The sequence below is a fragment of the Octopus sinensis genome, linkage group LG6 (genome assembly GCF_006345805.1).
Source record: "Octopus sinensis linkage group LG6, ASM634580v1, whole genome shotgun sequence".
Classification (NCBI taxonomy): domain Eukaryota; kingdom Metazoa; phylum Mollusca; class Cephalopoda; order Octopoda; family Octopodidae; genus Octopus; species Octopus sinensis.
Window position 1 is genome coordinate 107,868,661 of NC_043002.1, and position 20,065 is coordinate 107,888,725.

The 20,065-nt window shown below is 38.3% G+C and overlaps 1 protein-coding gene across 1 annotated transcript in view; it reads right to left on the reverse strand.

Moving 5' to 3' along the window:
• Positions 1–10,020: 10,020 nt before the first annotated feature.
• The window catches only part of LOC115213423 (coiled-coil domain-containing protein 170-like), a 34,887-nt gene continuing 24,842 nt past the window's right edge, over positions 10,021–20,065 (reverse strand). Inside the window, exons 9-12 of the mRNA XM_029782389.2 lie at positions 19,133–19,333; positions 18,611–19,027; positions 14,561–14,797; positions 10,021–11,088 (exon numbers count right to left, since the gene is read on the reverse strand). Of these exons, the coding sequence (XP_029638249.2) occupies positions 10,774–11,088; positions 14,561–14,797; positions 18,611–19,027; positions 19,133–19,333 (1,170 nt within the window). The 3' untranslated portion in view covers positions 10,021–10,773. The remainder of the gene's footprint in view (positions 11,089–14,560; positions 14,798–18,610; positions 19,028–19,132; positions 19,334–20,065) is intronic.

The window sequence follows — 20,065 nt, forward strand, 5'->3', positions numbered from 1 at the left end:
GTGCCACACAAAAGACTTATGGTGAAACTCTCTGCAATGGGGGTAAGAGACGATCTCTATAACTGGTTGAAGTCTTTCATTATTGGCCGAAAAGAGGGTGTCAAAGTTCTAAGACAGTACTCTTCACCCTATAAACTGTCCGTCATAACGGACAGAGTCAAGACTATTGAAAAGGTTGCAAGACGCAACGAAAATTTTAGGAAAATAAAAATAAGAAATAAGTGGAAATTTTACTGGTGAGTGTGTTAGATTATAAGGCACAAAAAGAAAATGACTCTCCCCAGGCACAACAGTATATATATATATATATATATATATATATATATATATATATATATCTTTTTTTCTCTCTTTTACTTGTTTCAGTCATTTGACTGCGGCCATGCTGGAGCACCGCCTTTTAGTCGAGCAAATCGACCCCGGAACTTATTCTTTGTAAGCCCAGTACTTATTCTATCGGTCTCTTTGGCCGAACCGCTAAGTGACGGGAACGTAAACACACCAGGAGGACAAACACAGACACACACACATATATATACACATATACAACAGGCTTCCTTCAGTTTCCGTCTACCAAATCCACTCACAAGGCATTGGTCGGCCCGGGACTATAGCAGAAGACACTTGCCCAAGATGCCACGCAGTGGGACTGAACCCAGAACCATGTGGTTGGTAAGCAAGCTACTTACCACGCAGCCACTCCTGCGCCTAAACATAATAAATAATATTAGGGTAATAAGAATTTATCCATAATTAGTGGTTTGCTCTTTCTAGCACAAGGCTTTCCTATTTGGAAGCCTCTTAATGTGTTCTAATGTACACGATATTATATATATATATATATATATATAAAAAATATATATATATATATAATCAATAATTAAGGGTAAAATCAATTAGTTATTAATTAATTTCACCAAGTAGTGTTCAGTATGTAAAAGGACCATTCAAGGCGTATTCAAAATATTACGTTATATAATTAGGGCTTAGTAAAATAAATTACTTTGCCACATACTGAAATTTTTAGAAATAGCAGCCAAAAACTTTCTTAGCTATTTCCACTACTTTAAGAAAAGTCTCCCAGATAGTATTTACTCAAAAATAACTCACGAAGATATGGAGGGAAAACAGTTAAATATCATATGTACAGAGATTTGGGAGACTTTTCTTAAAGTAGTGGAAATAGCTAAAAAAACTTTTTGGCTACTATTTCTAAAAATTTCAGTATGTGGCTAAGTAATTTATTTTACTAAGCCCTAATTATATAACGTTATATATATATATATATATATAGAGGTTACATTACCTCTAACTTACGTATATATACATGTGTATGTGTGTGTATATATATATATATATATGGCGCATGGCTCAGTAGTTAGAGCGTCGAGCTTACGATCGTGAGGTTGTGAGCTCGAATCCTGGTCCGGGCTGCGTGTTGTGTTCTTGAGCAAAGCACTTTATTTTCACGTTGCTCCAGTTCACTCAGCTGTAGAAATGAGTTGCGACGTCACAGGTGCCAAGCTGTATCGACCTTTGTCTTTCCCTTGGATAACACTGGTGGCGTGGAGAGGGGAGGCTGGTATGCATGGGCGACTGCTGGTCTTCCATAAAACAACCTTGCCCGGACTTGTGTCTAGGAGGGTAACTTTCTAGGTGCAATCCCATGGTCATTCATGACCGAAGGGGTCTTTACTTTATATAAATAAATATAAATATATATGTGTGTGTGTGTATATATATGCATGTATATATATATGTATATATATATATATATATATATATATATATATATATATATATATACATATATATATACATGCATATATATACACACACACACATATATATTTATATTTATTTATATATATATATATATATATATATATATATACACACACATACACATGTATATATACGTAAGTTAGAGGTAATGTAACCTTCTAAGAGATAGACGTATCCACAGGCACTCCTGGTATTACCTCAGTACGTATGGTCCTTGTTACCGGTAGTAGGTAATTTAAAAGGTAAAACCGTGGTTCAATAAAGGAGATAAGAAATGGAGCAATAAATAACAGTGAGAAGTGGACCCTTGGTGTTTTAAAGTCCTTATTTAACATACCCTCATCTTAATTAAATAATGACTTTAAAACACCAATGATCCACTATTTACATTATTCACATTTGACGGATATTTGTCCTCATCTTCTTTGTTGTTAACACAATGTTTCGGCTGATATATACCCTACAGCCTTCATCGGGCGTCTTGGGGGAAATTTCAAACCTGGATTCTCATTCCTAAGATATTTTTCGATATTATTATTATTATTATTATTATTATCTTTTTTTTTTCTTCTTTCAAATTTGCTTCCATTTCTTGCCGAGTGTCTTCCCGACTCCTAGGGCAAAGAAACTCATAGTATACATTGGTAGGCCATTAAACTAAACTCATTAGTTCGTTCTTTTTTTTTTTTAAGTTAAATTAAAATACATGGGTATTATTATCATTATTATTATTATTATCATTATTATTATTATTATTATTATTATTATTATTATTATTATTATTATTATTATTCAGGTCACTGCCTGGAATTGAATGTACGTAATTCCTCATCTCTTAAATATAGAACTGTATTACCAATGGTCCACCTCTCACTGCCATTCACTGCTCCATTTCTTATCGTCTCTCTCTCTCTCTATATATATATATAATTTGTAGAAATACATTAATCCAGAGGAGAAGCACAGTCTAAGATGTGGAGCAGTTGATATTATAGATGGATAGGCCGGCTCATGGGGCCACCCCAGGTGTCTTGCTCATAAAGGGCCTAGCCCCTCAGCGCATCCTCAGACTCCAAACACTGCCAGCCTGCGACCACCCCAAAACATAGAGGGGTAAAGCCTCATTTCAAAGGGTTTTACCTTTAAAACGAGGTTCTCCCCTCCACATCTTGAAGAGGTCCCAGCCTGCAGCGTTTGGGGTTTGAAGACAAGCTGCAGGGCCAAGCCCCCCATGAGCAAGATACCCAGAGCAACCCCACAAACCGGCCCACCACACTACAATATGTATATATATATCATGTGACCGACCAGGCTATCAGATGTTGTTACACATCACTGGTCACAATATGCTTTGCATTGTTTTAGCCTTCAAATGACACCACCCCGCTGGCTAAGCGAGCAGGCCATATATATATATATATATAAGAGAAGATATAACCTAAACTCCGGTTTACCAACCGAACCACCTGCCACCATACCCACCCAGCCAACAGCCAGGAGCGACTCTGGATTTAATTATCCCTTAGAGGTATTAAACTCCTCTAACTTGATACCTATATATATATATATATATATATATGTGCAAGAGTGAAGTCGCTTGGCACAGATTGAGTTTGATTTCTGCTGCGCATGTGCACCAAGCCATAATGTTCCTGCTCATTTCCGCCTTTTTACAGCACTGCTTAGAAGGAAGACGTATAGCCTGTGACTGCCGCACCGGCCATAACAGAGAAAGTTGTCAGGGCAATACCTATTCAGAAGCCTACACAAAGTTGCAGAAAGTGTATGGAGAGGACTATATGAGCTGCACACAAGTGTATGAGTGATTCAGACGTTTCCAAGATTGCCGAAAGTAAGTCAGTATTGACAAACGTTCTGGGAGACCCGCAACCAGCAGCACTGAGAAACACGTCACAGATGTGAATGCAGCTGTGAGGGGAAATCATTGGATCACCATCCATGAGTTATCAGAGGATGTGCAGATTAGTAACGGTTCAGTTCAGTCCATCATAACTGAAGATTTGGGTATGAGACGCATGTCTGCCAAGTTTGTGCCAAAACTGCTTTCAGTTAACCAAAAAGGCACTTAGGTTTTAATTGTACAAGATCTTGATTGTGTCATGAAGGATGAAAATTTTTTGAAAACCTTGCATAGGCGCAGGAGTGGCTGTGTGGTAATTGCTTGTTTACCAGCCACATGGTCCGGGTCAGTCCCACTGCGTGGCACCTTGCAAGTGTCTTCTACTATAGCCTCGGGCCAACCAAAGCCTTGTGAGTGGATTTGGTAGATGGAAACTAAAGAATCCTGTCATATATATGTATATATATATATATGCGTGTATTGTTTGTGTGTCTTGTGTTTGTCCCGCTAGCATTGCTTGACAACCGATGCTGGTGGTTTACGTCCCCGTCACTTAGCGGTTCGGCAAAGAGCCCGATAAAATAAGTACTGGGCTACAAAGAATAAGTCCCGGGGTCGATTTGCTCGATAAATGCGGTGCTCCAGCATGGCCGCAGTCAAATGACTGAAACAAGTAAAAAGAGAAAGAGAGAGATAGGCCTCTGAGCAGGTATCGCTAAGCTTTTGGCAAAATTTGATGCAGATTCTCTGCTCAACTTTCTCTGTCATAGTCAATGCAACAATTAACATGCTACACACCTTCCTTACTTCCAAGCATTATTGTAAACAGCAGAAGTGAGCTAGAATGTAAAAACTTAGTGCATATGCACAGTAGAGTTCAAGGTCAATCTGTACCAATATGTGTGTGTGTGTGTGTGTGTATAATTATATATACCTTCCCACCTTGGTGAAATTGAGATTCTGGAAGTATAATGTGTATACATATTCCACTCACCCAATTTTCCCCCTCTCGTGACATCTTCATTACCCACTCATCTCATTGATTCTGCCATCACTTGTCTAATATTGCAGAATTCTAAAGCTGTAATTAAATGACAGTAGAACTATATACTTCATCATCCTTTTCTATGTTACCAGTTCTCTCTGGCATTGCCAGAAACCGCTTCCTTTGTTAGCCATCCTTATTTCTTAACATTGTCCCTCTCCACTCACATTTTACATTGCTCACCCTCCTATGCTACCAATGATCTCTCTCTGTGCTGAACCTGTTGACTCACCTTTTACCCTGTGTCTTTCACTCTCCCTATGCACTCTTGAGAATTACTCACCCATCCATCTCACCTTCAGGGACAAGGAACTAGTTATTTATTTTGCACAAAAGATGGCTTCCACCAGATATGTTTTACAAAACTGTGATCATTGCTGAAGAGAAAAATAGATTCAAGATGGTATTGATGACTACACATATTCCTCTCACCCTTGATATATGTGTAGTTAGAATGATAGGTTAGCAGTTGGCAATGATATAGAGCTGAATTATTTTAGATTCTTGAGTCAAATACCTATAAAAAAAACAGTTGGAATGGATAATGCCATTTTTCTGCCTAGAAGACAAATTCTCAGTTATTGGCATTTCATTCCTGAGACATTTATCTTCTGGGTATCACAACCCTTTTTGAGTTACACAATAAATAATATTAATTAAGAAAAATTAATGAAATAACACGAAGAAAATTAAAAAATAATATTTCCAGTTTATTTAAAATGTAATAACAGAATGAATTAAAGATTATTAGAATATAATTAAAACAAACATAATTGATTTAATAAAATGAAAAGTGGGTAGAGTTCTTGGCACAGAATAGATAAAGGGAGTTAAAGAAATAATATTCTGGACTGGCAGTATGCTACATCTATTTATAAATGTGTGTATGTCTATATATTATACATACAAACACACAGACTCTCTCTCTTTCTCTCTCTCTCTCTTTGTTTCTCTGTCATGCACACACACACACACACACAATATACAAGCTGAAAGAAACATTACACACGTTAGCTTACATTGACGTCAATGTCTGTGTGATTAATATAAACGCATGCATGCACACACACACACGCACACAAAAAAGTATGAAACACATACACATCCCCATTTTAAAATCTTAGCAAAGTTTGTGCATTCAGTAGATATAGGGTGGGGCATAAAGATCTCCCACATTTGAAGGAGACATTTTGTGAAGGTAAGCAGAAGTGGAGACGTAAGACAGGTTTTATTTGGAAGGCTACAATCTACCATTTTTGTATTCATTATTAATTACTCAAAAATGTCTTTCGTTTCTAAGGTTCTACCATTTTTGTATTCATTATCAATTACTCAAAAACGTCTTTCGTTTTTTAGATTCTACCATTTTTGTATTCATTATTAGTTACTCAAAAACTTTGAGGGTGGCTGGTAAGGTCACCAGATTTAAGCCCTTGTGACGTTTTCCTTTGGGGATACCTAAAGGAAACAGTTCTCCAGCATTGTCCTCGAACTTTTGAGGATTTGAAAGAAAGGATTTGTGAGGAAATCAATGGAAAACCACCTGAGACACAGTGTCATGGAGAACTTCTGGGAATGACTGCTTCAATTTATTGCCAACAATAGCAACTATTTGCCTAATATAGTTTAGTTTTTAAAACCCAGTAAAATAAACTGTTTTTTATGTACTTTTCAGAAATATAATAAATGTTTTCCTGGATGGTTGTATTCTCTTTTTATATTCATTTACAATGTGAGAGATCTTTATGCTCCACCCTGTATATCTTGCGCAAGTGTGAAAGTTGTAATTATACATATGTGTGTGCATGTAATTAATTGCATGTGTATATACACACTCACACACTCATATATATATATATATATATATATATATATTCTAGCACTATGACCTGGCGTTGCCGGATCATAGTGCTAGTCAAGCATATTTGGTCTTCCATGAAAATCCCTCTCTCTTGTCATTCACTTGGTCTAACTCGTTAATTATTCCCTGCATTTCTCAAATCAAAAAAGCTTGCACGTTTGGTGTGATACATAACGAAGGGAGGGAAATGCAGAGTTTTAAAGAATTATTTCCCTTGCTATGGTTTAATATCTTTAGATTAAACTGCTGGAGTGAGTTACATCCCTTGTATTAAAGACTTTTGTTACCTGAAACATAAGGGGTCGGTTTATCGATTTTTTTTATGGCTTTGCGGGGTGACTGGGGAAATGTAAAGATGTGCACGACCACCCTTGGACGGTTTTGAATGACCATAGAAAGTGCGAGCCCTCTAACTGAAAAATTGTGGATTTGTATAAAGGACATGCACACACACACACACACACATTTTGCCATTTATATATATAAAGATATATATATAGGTTTTTCACGCTAACTACTTGATAATTTCTTATAAAGATTTTGTCCTATTTTTAAATTTATATTTTTCACCGGAATAGTTCAATACTGAATTTTTGTTCCGAGTAGGCAAGTTGTTACCGAAATGCATTGCGAAAAAGCCCGCCATTTTCATAGATATATAAAGATAAACATTCGTACATGCAGCGGCGAATTCTACGGTTGGTTGTCAGGTATGTGATGTTGTGTTTTTCTTACATGTCTTGAGTTTGTTGCACTGAAGAGCATAGAATGCATATTCTGCATTGATTGCGAAATCACAGGTGATATGTAACTAAATTTTGTTTTTAAATGATTCGCTTTGAAGTTTTGCATTCGGTACAATTTGTTTATTTTAGTAGTTTTGACTGCAAAAGTCCCTCCTAGCGTGCGGTACCTATGAATAATAGTACCCTCTATATAATATAAAGATATATATATATATTTAAAGACATAACTACACATGCACGCATGCATTCTCACGTGATATGTGAGACAGTAAGGCTACGTTGGTAACGATCACGCTCGAATGGTGCTTTTGCGTGCCACCGGTATGGAAGCCAGTTAGCTGCTCTGGCAACGATCACGCTTGGATGGTGCTCTTACATATATATATTTCTTTGACAGGTGAGTCCATCATATATATGTGCGTGTGTGTGTGTGTGCACACAAACACACATGTAAGTATATAATGATTATTATATATCAAATTGAAATATATATAGGCGCAGGAGTGGCTGTGTGGTAAGTAGCTTGCTAACCAACCACATGGTTCCTGGTTCAGTCCCACTGTGTGGCACCTTGGGCAAGTGTCTTCTGCTATAGCCCCGGGCCGACCAATGCCTTGTGAGTGGATTTGGTAGGGGGAAACTGAAAGAAGCCTGTCGTATATATGTATATATATATATATGTATGTGTGTGTATGTGTTTGTCCCCCTAGCATTGCTTGACAACCGATGCTGGTGTGTTTACGTCCCCGTCACTTGGCGGTTCGGCAAAAGAGACCAATAGAATAAGTACTGGGCTTACAAAGAATAAGTCCCGGGGTCGATTTGTTCGACTAAAGGCGGTGCTCCAGCATGGCCGCAGTCAAATGACTGAAACAAGTAAAAGAGTATATATATGTTAGAGATGGATGTAGTTTGCTCTACATAAGGTTTTCCAATGTGTATTTGTTTAATAGTTAGAATTTATAGCAAAGCTTAAGATGTGATGTCTAAGTGTATGAGTTATCGAAATGTTGATGATAAAGAGATTTTATATGAATCGAAATGAATAAACTGAGGGTGGGGTGGTGGGGTAGTAGTTGGAGAGGGGATTGAAGTTTTGGTGTGATGTGTAAAGCAAAAGACAAATGGTAATCAGAATAACAGGGTAACAGACAAAGAAAGAAAAGGAAACTTATAAATAGTTTGGAAAATGATAAAGAACAAAGAATTTAGTTCTTAACAGAAAGGGAGAGAGGTAAGGAAGTTATGTTACTGGCATTGTAGTGGTGGTGGTGGTGGTGGTGGTGTACTTAGCTCCAAATACAAGTGTGAATGGTTACAGAGAGGCTGTGATGGGGGTGGTATGGGGCATGTGTAAAAGGGTATTTAGATGATAACTATAAAGGTTAAAGACTGCTTTCGGTATTCTTAGAAAAATGTGAAATTTACAGAAAATTTAGGAATCCTAATATAAAGAAAATAATATCAATGATGTAAGCAACATAACGACTCCTTGGTTAAAAATTGGATTATAAATATATATTTTATCATTAATGAATATATATTTAATAAATGTATTATATCAATAATACAATAATATATTATGTCAATAATAAATGTATATTTATATATTTGTTGTGCAAGATTTTTTTATGTGAAGTCGTGTGTTGAAACAGATATAGCCAATAAAAACACACACATTATTAATAAACACGGGTATGAGTATAAAAACTGCATCTCTCTGCCAAGCCATGTTGAACCAGTGTGGCAGAGTAGGCTCATCAAACCTTTATGATCTCAAACTCAAATTCATGGCCTGCACATCAAATCATGTTTGGCAGGGAGAGAATGCTGAGGTGATCATCTTGAATGACCATGGGACAATCCAAGCCCAGAACATCAATGTTTTGAAATGCAATGACCAGAAAAGATAAACAATAAAAATCATTTAAATTATTAAATGATAAATAATATAAGGTATATTTAAGAACTGATGTATGGTAACATTTGGCACATTTCAAAGGCAGCAAGCTGGCAGAATTGTTAGCATGCCGGGAGTAATGCTAAGCGGTATTTCATCTGACACTACATCCTGAGTTCAAATTCTGCCAAAGTCGACTTTTACTTTCATTCTTTCAGAATCAATAAATTAAGTACCTGTTGCATACTGGGGTTGATCTAATTAACTGGCCCCTTCCCAAAATTTCGAGCCTTGTGCCTAGAGTAGAAAAAATTATTTTAAAGGCGGTGAGCTGGCAGAAACGCTAGCATGCCAGGCGTAATGCTTAGTGGTATGTCGTCTGTCATTACATTCTGAGTTCAAATTCTGCTGAGGTTGAGTTTGCCTTTCTTCCTTTCGGGATCGACAAATTAAGTACCAGTTGCATACTGGGGGTCGATCTAATTGACTGGCGCCCTCCCACTCCTAACTACTGAGAGTAACTTCTAACTTCTAGTTCTATATTTAAGAGATGAGGAATTATGTACATTATTTACATTTGACGGATATTTGTCCTCATCTTGTTTGTTGTTAACACAACATTTCGGCTGATATACCCTCCAGCTTTCATCAGGTGTCTTGGGGAAAAACATTCACACACACACACACACACACATACATACATACACGCACACATACATACATATATACACAGACACACGCATACTTACATACACGCACATACATACGTACACACACACATATACACACTTGCACATACATGCACATGCATACATACACACACCCATACACACTCGCACATACCTACACACACACACATATATACATACCTACATACATATGTACATACATATATGTAGCTGTGTGGTTAAGAGGTTTGCTTTCCAACCATGAGTTTAGGTTTCAATCTCACCTCATAGGACTTTAGGCAAATGTCTTTTACTACAGCCCTGGGCTAACCTAAGCTTTTTGAGTAAATTTAGTAGACAGAAACCAAAAGACGCTCATCGTGTATATATGTATCTGTCTATGTGTGTGTGTGTGTGTGCGCATGCATGCGTGCGTATGTGTGTGTATGATTTAATGACGTGAAACCTCTCAGACTTTAACATTCATAAAAACATAGACAAGCATAAATACCACATTATACACTCTATGACATATATATACCCACACATTAGTCATTAGTCATTATTCATGTAATAAGAATGCAAAATTTGTATAAAGGGTGTCTTCTTTTTCACTTGTTTCTTTCCTTTCTTTTTAACTATTTTCCTCAACTTAGATATGTTACTGACTCAAATGTTTGACTGATATAATTTCTAATTTGATATTTGAATGTGATACTCCAAGGAGTATCATCTTAATATCACTTGGTGATGGTTGGAGAGCAACAACAATGAAAATGCTGCCAGTAACTCACCCAAGATGAGAAAAATAGTCAGGAAAACAGACATCATTATTAAGTTGGACCAGAAAAAAAAAACGTCTAGACTGTGTAATGAATGATTGCCTTGATAAAATGTCTGAAGTGTGTTAGTAAGAACGTGGATCTCTTTTCACTTGAACTGGTGACACTGATCGAGCTCTGGCTCGGCGCCGTCTTTGGTCCATCCATCTTCTTGCATATGCCCCAGCAGTTTGCGTTCTCTTTTCCCTGTCTTGTACAGCTTCTTCATAACCGCTGATGAATCCATCTTCCAGTTGAGCAACAGACATGTGTGGCACAGCAATCATGTGGTGTGACTGAATCAACTTCTCCAGTCTGGAAATAATTTCATAGTCGGGAATTGCCAAAGTCGTCAAGTCAAGACCCAACATACGGCCGATCACGTTACGGAAATCCAACAACTGGAAATAAATGGTGGAAACATAAAGAAATAAATGTATTAGTATGAACGAGCTTATGTCCATTGTATTCTTATATTCTTTTATTTGTTTCAGTCATTTGACTGTGGCCATGCTGGAGCACCGCCTTTACTCAAAGAAATCGGCCCCAGGACTTATTCTTTGTAAGCCTAGTACTTATTCTATCGGTCTCTTTTTGCCGAACCACTAAGTGACTGAGACGTAAACACAGCAACATTGGTTGTCAGGCGATGGTGGGTGAACAAACACAGATACACACACACATACATACATATATATATATATATATATATATATATATATATATATATATATATATATATATATACATATATATATATGTGTGTGTGTGTGTGTGTGTGGAGGCACAATGGTCCAGTGGTAAGGGCAGTGGACTCGCGGTCGTAGGATCGCGGTTTCAATTCCCAGACCTGGCGTTGTGAGTGTTTATTGAGCAAAAACACCTAAAAGCTCCCTGATGCTCCGGCAGGGGGTGGTGATCCCCGCTGTACTCTTTCACCACTCTTTCTTCTGTTGGCCTGCTCGCTTAGCCAGCGGGGTGGCGTCATTCGAAGGCTAAAACAATGCGAACGCATTGTGACCAGCGATGTGTAACTACATTTGATGGACTGGTCGGTCACGTGATCATGTGATATATATATATATATATAAATATATTACGACAGGCTTCTTTCAGTTTCCCCCTACCAAATCCACTCACAAGGCTTTGGTCAGCCTGAGGCTATAGTAAAAGATACTTGCCTAAGGTGTCACGCAGTGGGACTGAACCCGGAACCATGTGGTTGATAAGCAAGCTTCTTACCACACAGTCACTCCTGCCACGTTTGGTCTCAGTAACTTTCTGGTTAACTATGTGTTTGGGAACCATTGATAGACTGAGTGAGCTATGTTCACTACATGTAACACTTTTGTTAACTATGTTCACTACATGTAACACTTTTGTTAACTATGTTCACTGTATGTACACTAGGCCTTCTCAGTAACTTTCTGGTTTATTGTTGAGATACATTCATTGCCAGAATAAAGACTGAAGTGGTTAGTTCTTATCTTTGCATCTCATAATCTCAATGTGAAATGCAGTATATGTAAAGAGCATGGAGAGGAAAGCCTTTCTGATAAATGTGTTAGAAGTTGAGATCAAAAGACAGATATTTCTAAGAAATGAACAATTCATCACAAGATCAACCGTCAAACGATTTGTTACAATAATTTTAGTTGGAAAAGACATTTCCCTTCTTGAAATCTATTTCTGTCTCTCTTCTCATCTGACAGCAAATATAGTAAAGTGAACAAATACTTTTAACCCTTTAGTGTTTAAACCGGCCAAATCCAGCCCAATATATTCTACATGTTTTATATTCAAACTGGCGATATCTAGCCTCTCACACCTACCCTACAATGTCATTCTAAAAATAAACAATCACATCATTGAAACCTCAAAGCTATAAGATAATGCATGATTAATTCAAAACAATTTGAGTGAAAAAGTATTACATTTAACAGAGTAATCTGAACACTAAAGGGTTAAACAGTTAATGTTTATTGATTTCAGTCAGAAGCACAAGGCAAGGGTGTGTTAACCCTTTTGATGCCAACCTGACTGAAACCGCCTCTGGCTCTGTAGTACAAATGTCTTGTTTTCAAAAGTTCTGAATTAAAATCTTCCACCAAACCTTAGTCACAATTTATGTTCTTAGCACTAGCTTAATGATAACTAAGTTATTTTACTAGATTCTTTGTTATATTCAAAATAAATTGAAAGAAACACAAAGCATCCCAACAGAAATATGGTAACAAAAGGGTTAGAATTTATAATAGACAAGCAATTCTTAACCCTTTCGAAACTGCTTCTGGCTCTCTGAGTACAAATGTCTTGTTTTCAAAAGTTTTGAATTAAAATTTTCCACCAAACATCAGTCACAATTTATGTTCCTAACACTAGCTCAGTGTTAGGAATTTTCCTAAATTCTTTATATTTAAAATTAATTGGAAGAAACACAGAGCATCTCAACAGAAATATGGTAACAAAAGGGTTAAGTGAGTAGGGGTGGGGTACTGTTTATGTCTGACACAACAGCATTCATGATATGAGTGGGCTGCAATAACAACAAAATAACTCTGGACAGAGATCACTTCCTTAAGTGATCACAGACTGGCAACTGAAACTGGCTGTGGACAAGTGTACCACCATGCATTTTGGGAGAAAAAACCCTGCGTCCACATACTCCCTCCACAACACTGATATCAAGAAATCCTCTTGCGAGCGTGACCTAGGCATCACTGTCAGCAGTGATTTGCGTTGGACAAAGCATATCTCTAAAATTCTCAAGAAGGCCGAGGGTGTCTTGGCATCACTCAGCAAGACTTTTGTTAGCCGCTCTCCAGCCATCTATTTAAAACTATATACAGCTATGGTACGACCACACTTGGAATTCGCATCATCAGTTTGGAATCCCTATCTTGCTCAGAACATTGACCTCCTGGAATCTGTCCAGAGACGTGCAACCAAACGCATACCCTCCATCAGACACCTACCATATTCTGAGCGCCTTGTTTCCCTGGGCATGGATTCACTGAAGCTCCGGCGTCTAGCGACGGACTTGGTAAACACCCACAAGGTTATCAACCACCTCACCAACAACAACACTGAACACCTTTTTGATCTCCATGTGTCTAACACACGTGGACATGCCTACAAAGTCAGAAAACAGCACAGCTCCCATGACTTTCGGAAACATTTTTTCACGCTCAGGGTTGCTGAAGCGTGGAATAAACTGCCTGCATCAGTTGTTGACTGCCATGACACTGCATCCTTTAAGGCCCTCATGCTTCCCGAAATCCGTCGAAACTACACCTGATTATATATACACTTTAGATGAGTTGTAGTGCACCTGAGCACTGTACACAATTATTATTATTATTATTTTAAGAATTGTGTACCAAAACCTATTTCTTTACTACCCACAAGGGGCTAAACACAGAGGGGACAAACAAGGACAGACAAATGGATTAAGTCAATTATATCGACCCCAGTGAGTAACTGGTACTTATTTAATCGATCCTGAAAGGATGAAAGGCAAAGTTGACCTCGGCGGAATTTGAACTCAGAACGTAGCGGCAGACGAAATACCTATTTCTTTACTACCCACAAGGGGCTAAACACAGAGGGGACAAACAAGGACAGACATAGGTATTAAGTCGATTATATCGACCCCAGTGCGTAACTGGTACTTATTTAATCGACCCCGAAAGGATGAAAGGCAAAGTTGACCTCGGCGGAATTTGAACTCAGAACATAGCAGCAGACGAAATACCACTAAGCATTTCGCCCGGCGTGCTAACGTTTCTGCCAGCTTGCCGCCTCATGTGCCAAAACCTGTTTACCTAAATGACATCCATTTTCACCCCTGAAAATTTGTAAGATGATCCTTACCTGTTTCTCTCTGTTTGTGATAGCTGTTAATGCATTCTTAGTTGTGTGAAGTTCACTGGACAGGGAGTGAATTGTGTTTTGAGATGATGTGCTCTTATCTTTCTTTTCTTCTTCTTGGGATTTACATTTTATTTCAAGACTGGAGATTCTTTGAGCTTGTTTAATTCGTATCTTTTTCAGTTCTTCCACTTCTTTAGCAAGTTCTTCCAAATCTTTCTCCTGCTCCAAGGAATGAACCTTTTAGCGAGAAAAGAGAAAAGGAAGACCAAAAACTTCTGATATAATATATATATAAAAGTGAGGTTGTGTGCTGTCTGTCTCCTACGATTTAGATTCCTAACTACTCCCACATTTTGCGGTGCAGTTTAACCAAAACCGGGTATCTTATAGTCGTGATTCATATCGAGCCCTTCTGGGTATTAGCGCACGTCTACGATGATTCTACGATTTAAAAAATAATTTACCATCATTTTTTTCCATTTTAATGCATTTTTTCGCTATTATATAAGGGAAGTAACTCTCTAAAAATGTCTACGATGAGTCAACGATTTTTAAAAAAATTTAGCATCATTTTTTTTCCATTTTTAATGCATTTTTTTGCTATTTTTGGCTATAACTCTCTAAAAATGCTTATATAGTTATTTCCCTTACAAACCCGAGCAACGCCAGGCGATACTGCTAGTATATCTCTCTCTATATAAACGGCAGTTTGTCTGTGCGTTTTCTGTGTGTCTGTTTTCTCGTACCCTCACTCTGACCACGGCTTTCAACCAATTCTGATGAAACTTGACACACACATAGCCCAATGTCATAATTCAAAACTAACGCAGCGAAAATTTTGAAAAGTTCCCCCAGTTCTGAAAAAAATCGATAAATTCGACATGGGGTCGAGAATCAGAAACCCAAACCACAGACCGTCTAGGGGACGCAACTCCACCTTTTTTAACTCTCAAAAAAATTTACCATCATTTTTTTCCATTTTTTTGCTATTTTTGGCTATAACTCTCTAAAAATGCTTTATAGTTATTTCCCTTACAAACCTGAGCAACGCCGGGCGATACTGCTAGTATATATATATATATATATATATATATATATATATTGTTGTATTTAGGAATGGTCATTTTGCCAGTTTAGCTATTAAAAACACACGCACTATATATTTAGTGTTACTTTGCTTCAGCGTTATTCATTTTTTACATTAATCTTAATCTTATTTCGGCCAGAGTTCTTTCGTCACACTCCTGTGACCTCATCAGTGACCTCTGGCTGAAATAGGATTAAAATTAAAATAAAAAATGAATAATGCTGAAGCAAAGTAACACCAAATATATAGTGCGTGTGTTTTTAATGGCTAAACTGGCAAAATGACCATTCCTAAATACAACAATATCTGTTTCAACACACGACTTCACATAAAAAATCTTGCACAACAAATATATAAATGTAATTTATTATATATATACTCTTTTACTTGTTTCAGTCATTTGACTGCAGCCATGCTGGAGCACCACCTTTAATCGAGCAACTCGACCCCAGGACTTATTCTTTGTAAGCCCAGTACTTATTCTATCGGTCTGTTTTGCCGAACCGCTAAGTGACGGGGACGTAAACACACACCAGCATCGGTTGTCAGGCAATGCTAGAGGGACAAACACAGACACACAAACACACATACACATACATATATATATATACATATATACGACAGGCTTCTTTCAGTTTCCGTCTACCAAATCCACTCACAAGGCATTGGTCGGCCCGGGGCTATGGCAGAAGACACTTGCCCAAGATGCCAAGCTACTTACCACACAGTCACTCCTGCGCCTGTATTCATTAATAATGAATATATGTTTAAAATTGATAGAATGTGTTCAATATATTTTGGATTGGATTGGATTGTCCATGTCCAATCTACTACAGGACGAGGATCTCAGCATGCTCTCCCCACTAGCATAGTTTGATGTGCAGGCCATGAATTTGAGCTTGAGGTCATAAAGGTTTAATAAGCCTACTTTGGCTTATCAAGCCTGTCTCTGGCTTATCTACACTGGCTCAACATGGCTTGGTAGAGAGATGCAATTTTTATACTCATACGCAAGAGTTTATTAATAATAAATATACATTTATTATTGATATAATACGTTTAATAAATGTAGTCTTGTATTCTTTTACGTGTTTCCATCATTTAACTGCAGCCATGCTGGAGCACCACCTTTAGTCAAACAAATCAACCCCAGGACTTATTCTTTGTAAGCCTAGAACTTATTCTATTGGTCTCTTTTACCAAACCGCTAAGTTATGGGGATATAAACACACCAGCATCGGTTGTCAAGCAATGTTGGGGGGACAAACACAGACATACAAACATATACACACACATACATATATACATATATACGATGGGCTTCTTTCAGTTTCCGTCTACCAAATCCACTCACAAGGCTTTGGTCAGCCCGAGGCTATAGTAGAAGACACTTGCCCAAGGTGCCACGCAGTGGGACTGAACCCGGAACCATGTGGTTGGGAGCAAAGCTTCTTACCACATAGCCTGAGGCTTCACTAAGTTGTTTTCTTCTTTTTAATATACACTTTTCTCCACCGATACTGGGGGAATAATTTTCCCAAATTAGGACATTTCAATAAATCAGCTCTGAGGTAAGAAGTTTATTTTCCAACCACGTGGTTTCAGGTTCAGTCCTGCTGCATGGTACCTTGGGCAAAGAATCTTTCCTATAGCCCTGTGCTGACCAAAGCTTTGTGAGTGTGTATTGGGTAAACAGAAGCTCTGTGCTTGTGTGTGTAGGCAGAGGTGTGGCTGTGTGGTAAGTAGCTTTCTTGCCAACCATATGGTTCCAGGTTCAGTCCCACTGCATGGCACTTTGGGCAAGTGTCTTCTGCTGTAGCCTTGGGCTGACCAAAGCTTTGTGAATGGATTTGGTAGACGGAAACTGAAAGAAGCTTGTCATATATATATTTATATATGTGTGTGTATGTATGTGTGTGTGTGTGTTTGTGTGTTTGTCCCCACAACATCTCTTGACAACCAATGCTGGTGTGTTTACGACCCCGTAACTTAGCGGTTCGGCAAAAGAGACTGATAAAATAAGTACTAGACTTACAAAGAATAAGTCCTGGGGTCGATTTGCTCAACTATAGGCAGTGCTCCAGCATGGCTGCAGTAAAATTACTGAAACAAGTGAAAGAATATGTATGTATGTATGTATATATATATATATATGTGTGTGTGTGTGTGTGTGTGTGTGTGTGTGTATACACATATATATAGACTCAGCATCTACAAAGGAGATGACAAAGGACGAGATATCTGGGACCTTGCTGTACTCAGGATAACCCAGCCTCCACAGCAGAAGTGATATCCTGAAAAACGCCTTAATAATGCTTGTCCACCTCCACCTCCATCCTCTCTGCCTCTCCACCCCCCACCCGTCACCATCACCACATTCCATCCTGTAATACCCATCACTTCCTCTGCCAGCTGAGAGCAGGGCAGGCACCTACTTCATCCCTGCCCCCTGCTTTCTCAGTTACTTTTCTCCTCCCACCTCCATTCATCCCCCACCTCAAACCCCTTCCATTTCTAACTGACTTTCCCCACCAATCGCCTCCTTTCTATCCCTTCTCTCCCCTCTTTGTGCTGTTCCCCATTATTAATACCTATTTCTTTATTACCCACAAGGAGCTAAACACAGAGGGAACAAACAAGGACAGACATAGGTATTAAGTCGATTACATCGACCCCAGTGCGTAACTGGTACTTAATTTATCGACCCCGAAAGGATGAAAGGCAAAGTCGACCTCGGCGGAATTTGAACTCTGAACGTAACGGCAGACGAAATACCACCAAGCATTTTGCCTGGCGTGCTAACAATTCCGCCAGCTCGCTGCTTGCCCACTGTCACCCTCAATGCCTTCACATGTCTACTGCAACCCCTGCTATATTCCTTTGCTACAGTCACCTCACCCACACCTGAAGCTTCAGTATTATCTCACCTATTCTCACCATGAGAAATAACTTTGCTTTTTTACCTTCAAGTCACTGGATTCTAAGAGACGAGCCTTCAAGTCGGTTTTTTCTGACATGGATTCCTTTAGTTGTGCTTTATATTTTTCAATGACTTTTTCCAATTTTCGTACTCTCATGGTCTCAGAATCCCTTTCTTTCTCTAAATCTGACCTGCCGTGTAAAAGCTCTTCAAGGTTTGAAATCTTCTTTCTCAAGAGATCCAAGTGTAAATCTTTACTTGTAAGTTGTTCCTTCAAAGATTTCAGTTTCTTTTGTTGGCCATAAACTTGAGTACTTCGTTCGGCCAAAGCGCTGGATTCCAGCTTCACCAGTTGTTCGGCTCGTGCCAAGATAGCATCAATAGTCAAATCGAATCCCGTATCTTTAGTTATTGTATCCATTTTCATGATTTCAGAAAGTTCTTCAAGACATTTCATATACTATAAAATCAAGATGAGAAATGTTTTGGAATATTTAGTAAATTTCAACCGAAAAAACAATTCTTAAGAAAGGAAAAAAAAATTTTTTAAATCCTTAATAATCACCTTTTCTTTGCTTGATTTATAACTTGAACGAAGGATGTCCCCCGTGGCCAGTTCTTCCTCATTTTTATGCAGGTTCTCTTCTAAATCAGCACATTTAATTTCAGTGAGTTTTAACTGTTTTATTGCCATCTGGTGTAGGTTATGTTGGCTTTCTAATTGATCCACAAGTTTCTTTATTTCTTTCTCACAGAAATTGATTTGCTAAAAAAAGTAACGGAACAAACGAAATGACAGCAAAGTGTCTTTACAACACGGTGTACATGTTTGTCTATATGTGTGTGTGACTGTGTATTTAAGCAGTTTGCTTCCCAACCACATGGTTCCAGGTTCAATCTCACAGCATGGCACCTTGGGTAAATGTCTTCTACTGTAGCCTCCCCCGGTTCACAAGTCTTGTGGGTTGGTTTGATAGACAGAAACTGAAAAAATCTATCATGTGTGTGTGTGTGTGTGTGCGCATAGTGTGTGTATGTGTGTGTGTGTGTGTGCGCATAGTGTGTGTATGTGTGTGGTGTGTGTGTGTGTGTTGGGCATAAGAGGAATCAAATGTAGCAGGCAAGAGAGAAGGTATATCAGCCAAAACAAACAAGATGAGGACAAATATCAATTTCTTTACTACCCACAAGGGGCTAAACACAGAGAGGACAAACAAGGACAGACAAACGGACTAAATCGATTATATCGACCCCAGTGCGTAACTGGTACTTATTTAATCGACCCCGAAAGGATGAAAGGCAGAGTCAACCTTGGCGGAATTTGAACTCAGAACGTAACGGCAGACGAAATACGGCTACGCATTTCGCCGGCATGCTAACGTTTCTGCCAGCTCACCGCCTTAAATGAAGACAGATATCCGTTGAATGTAAATAATGTAAATAATGTAAACTAAATTTGTGGTGGACGAGTTTTCTTGAGTATAACAATGTGGCACAT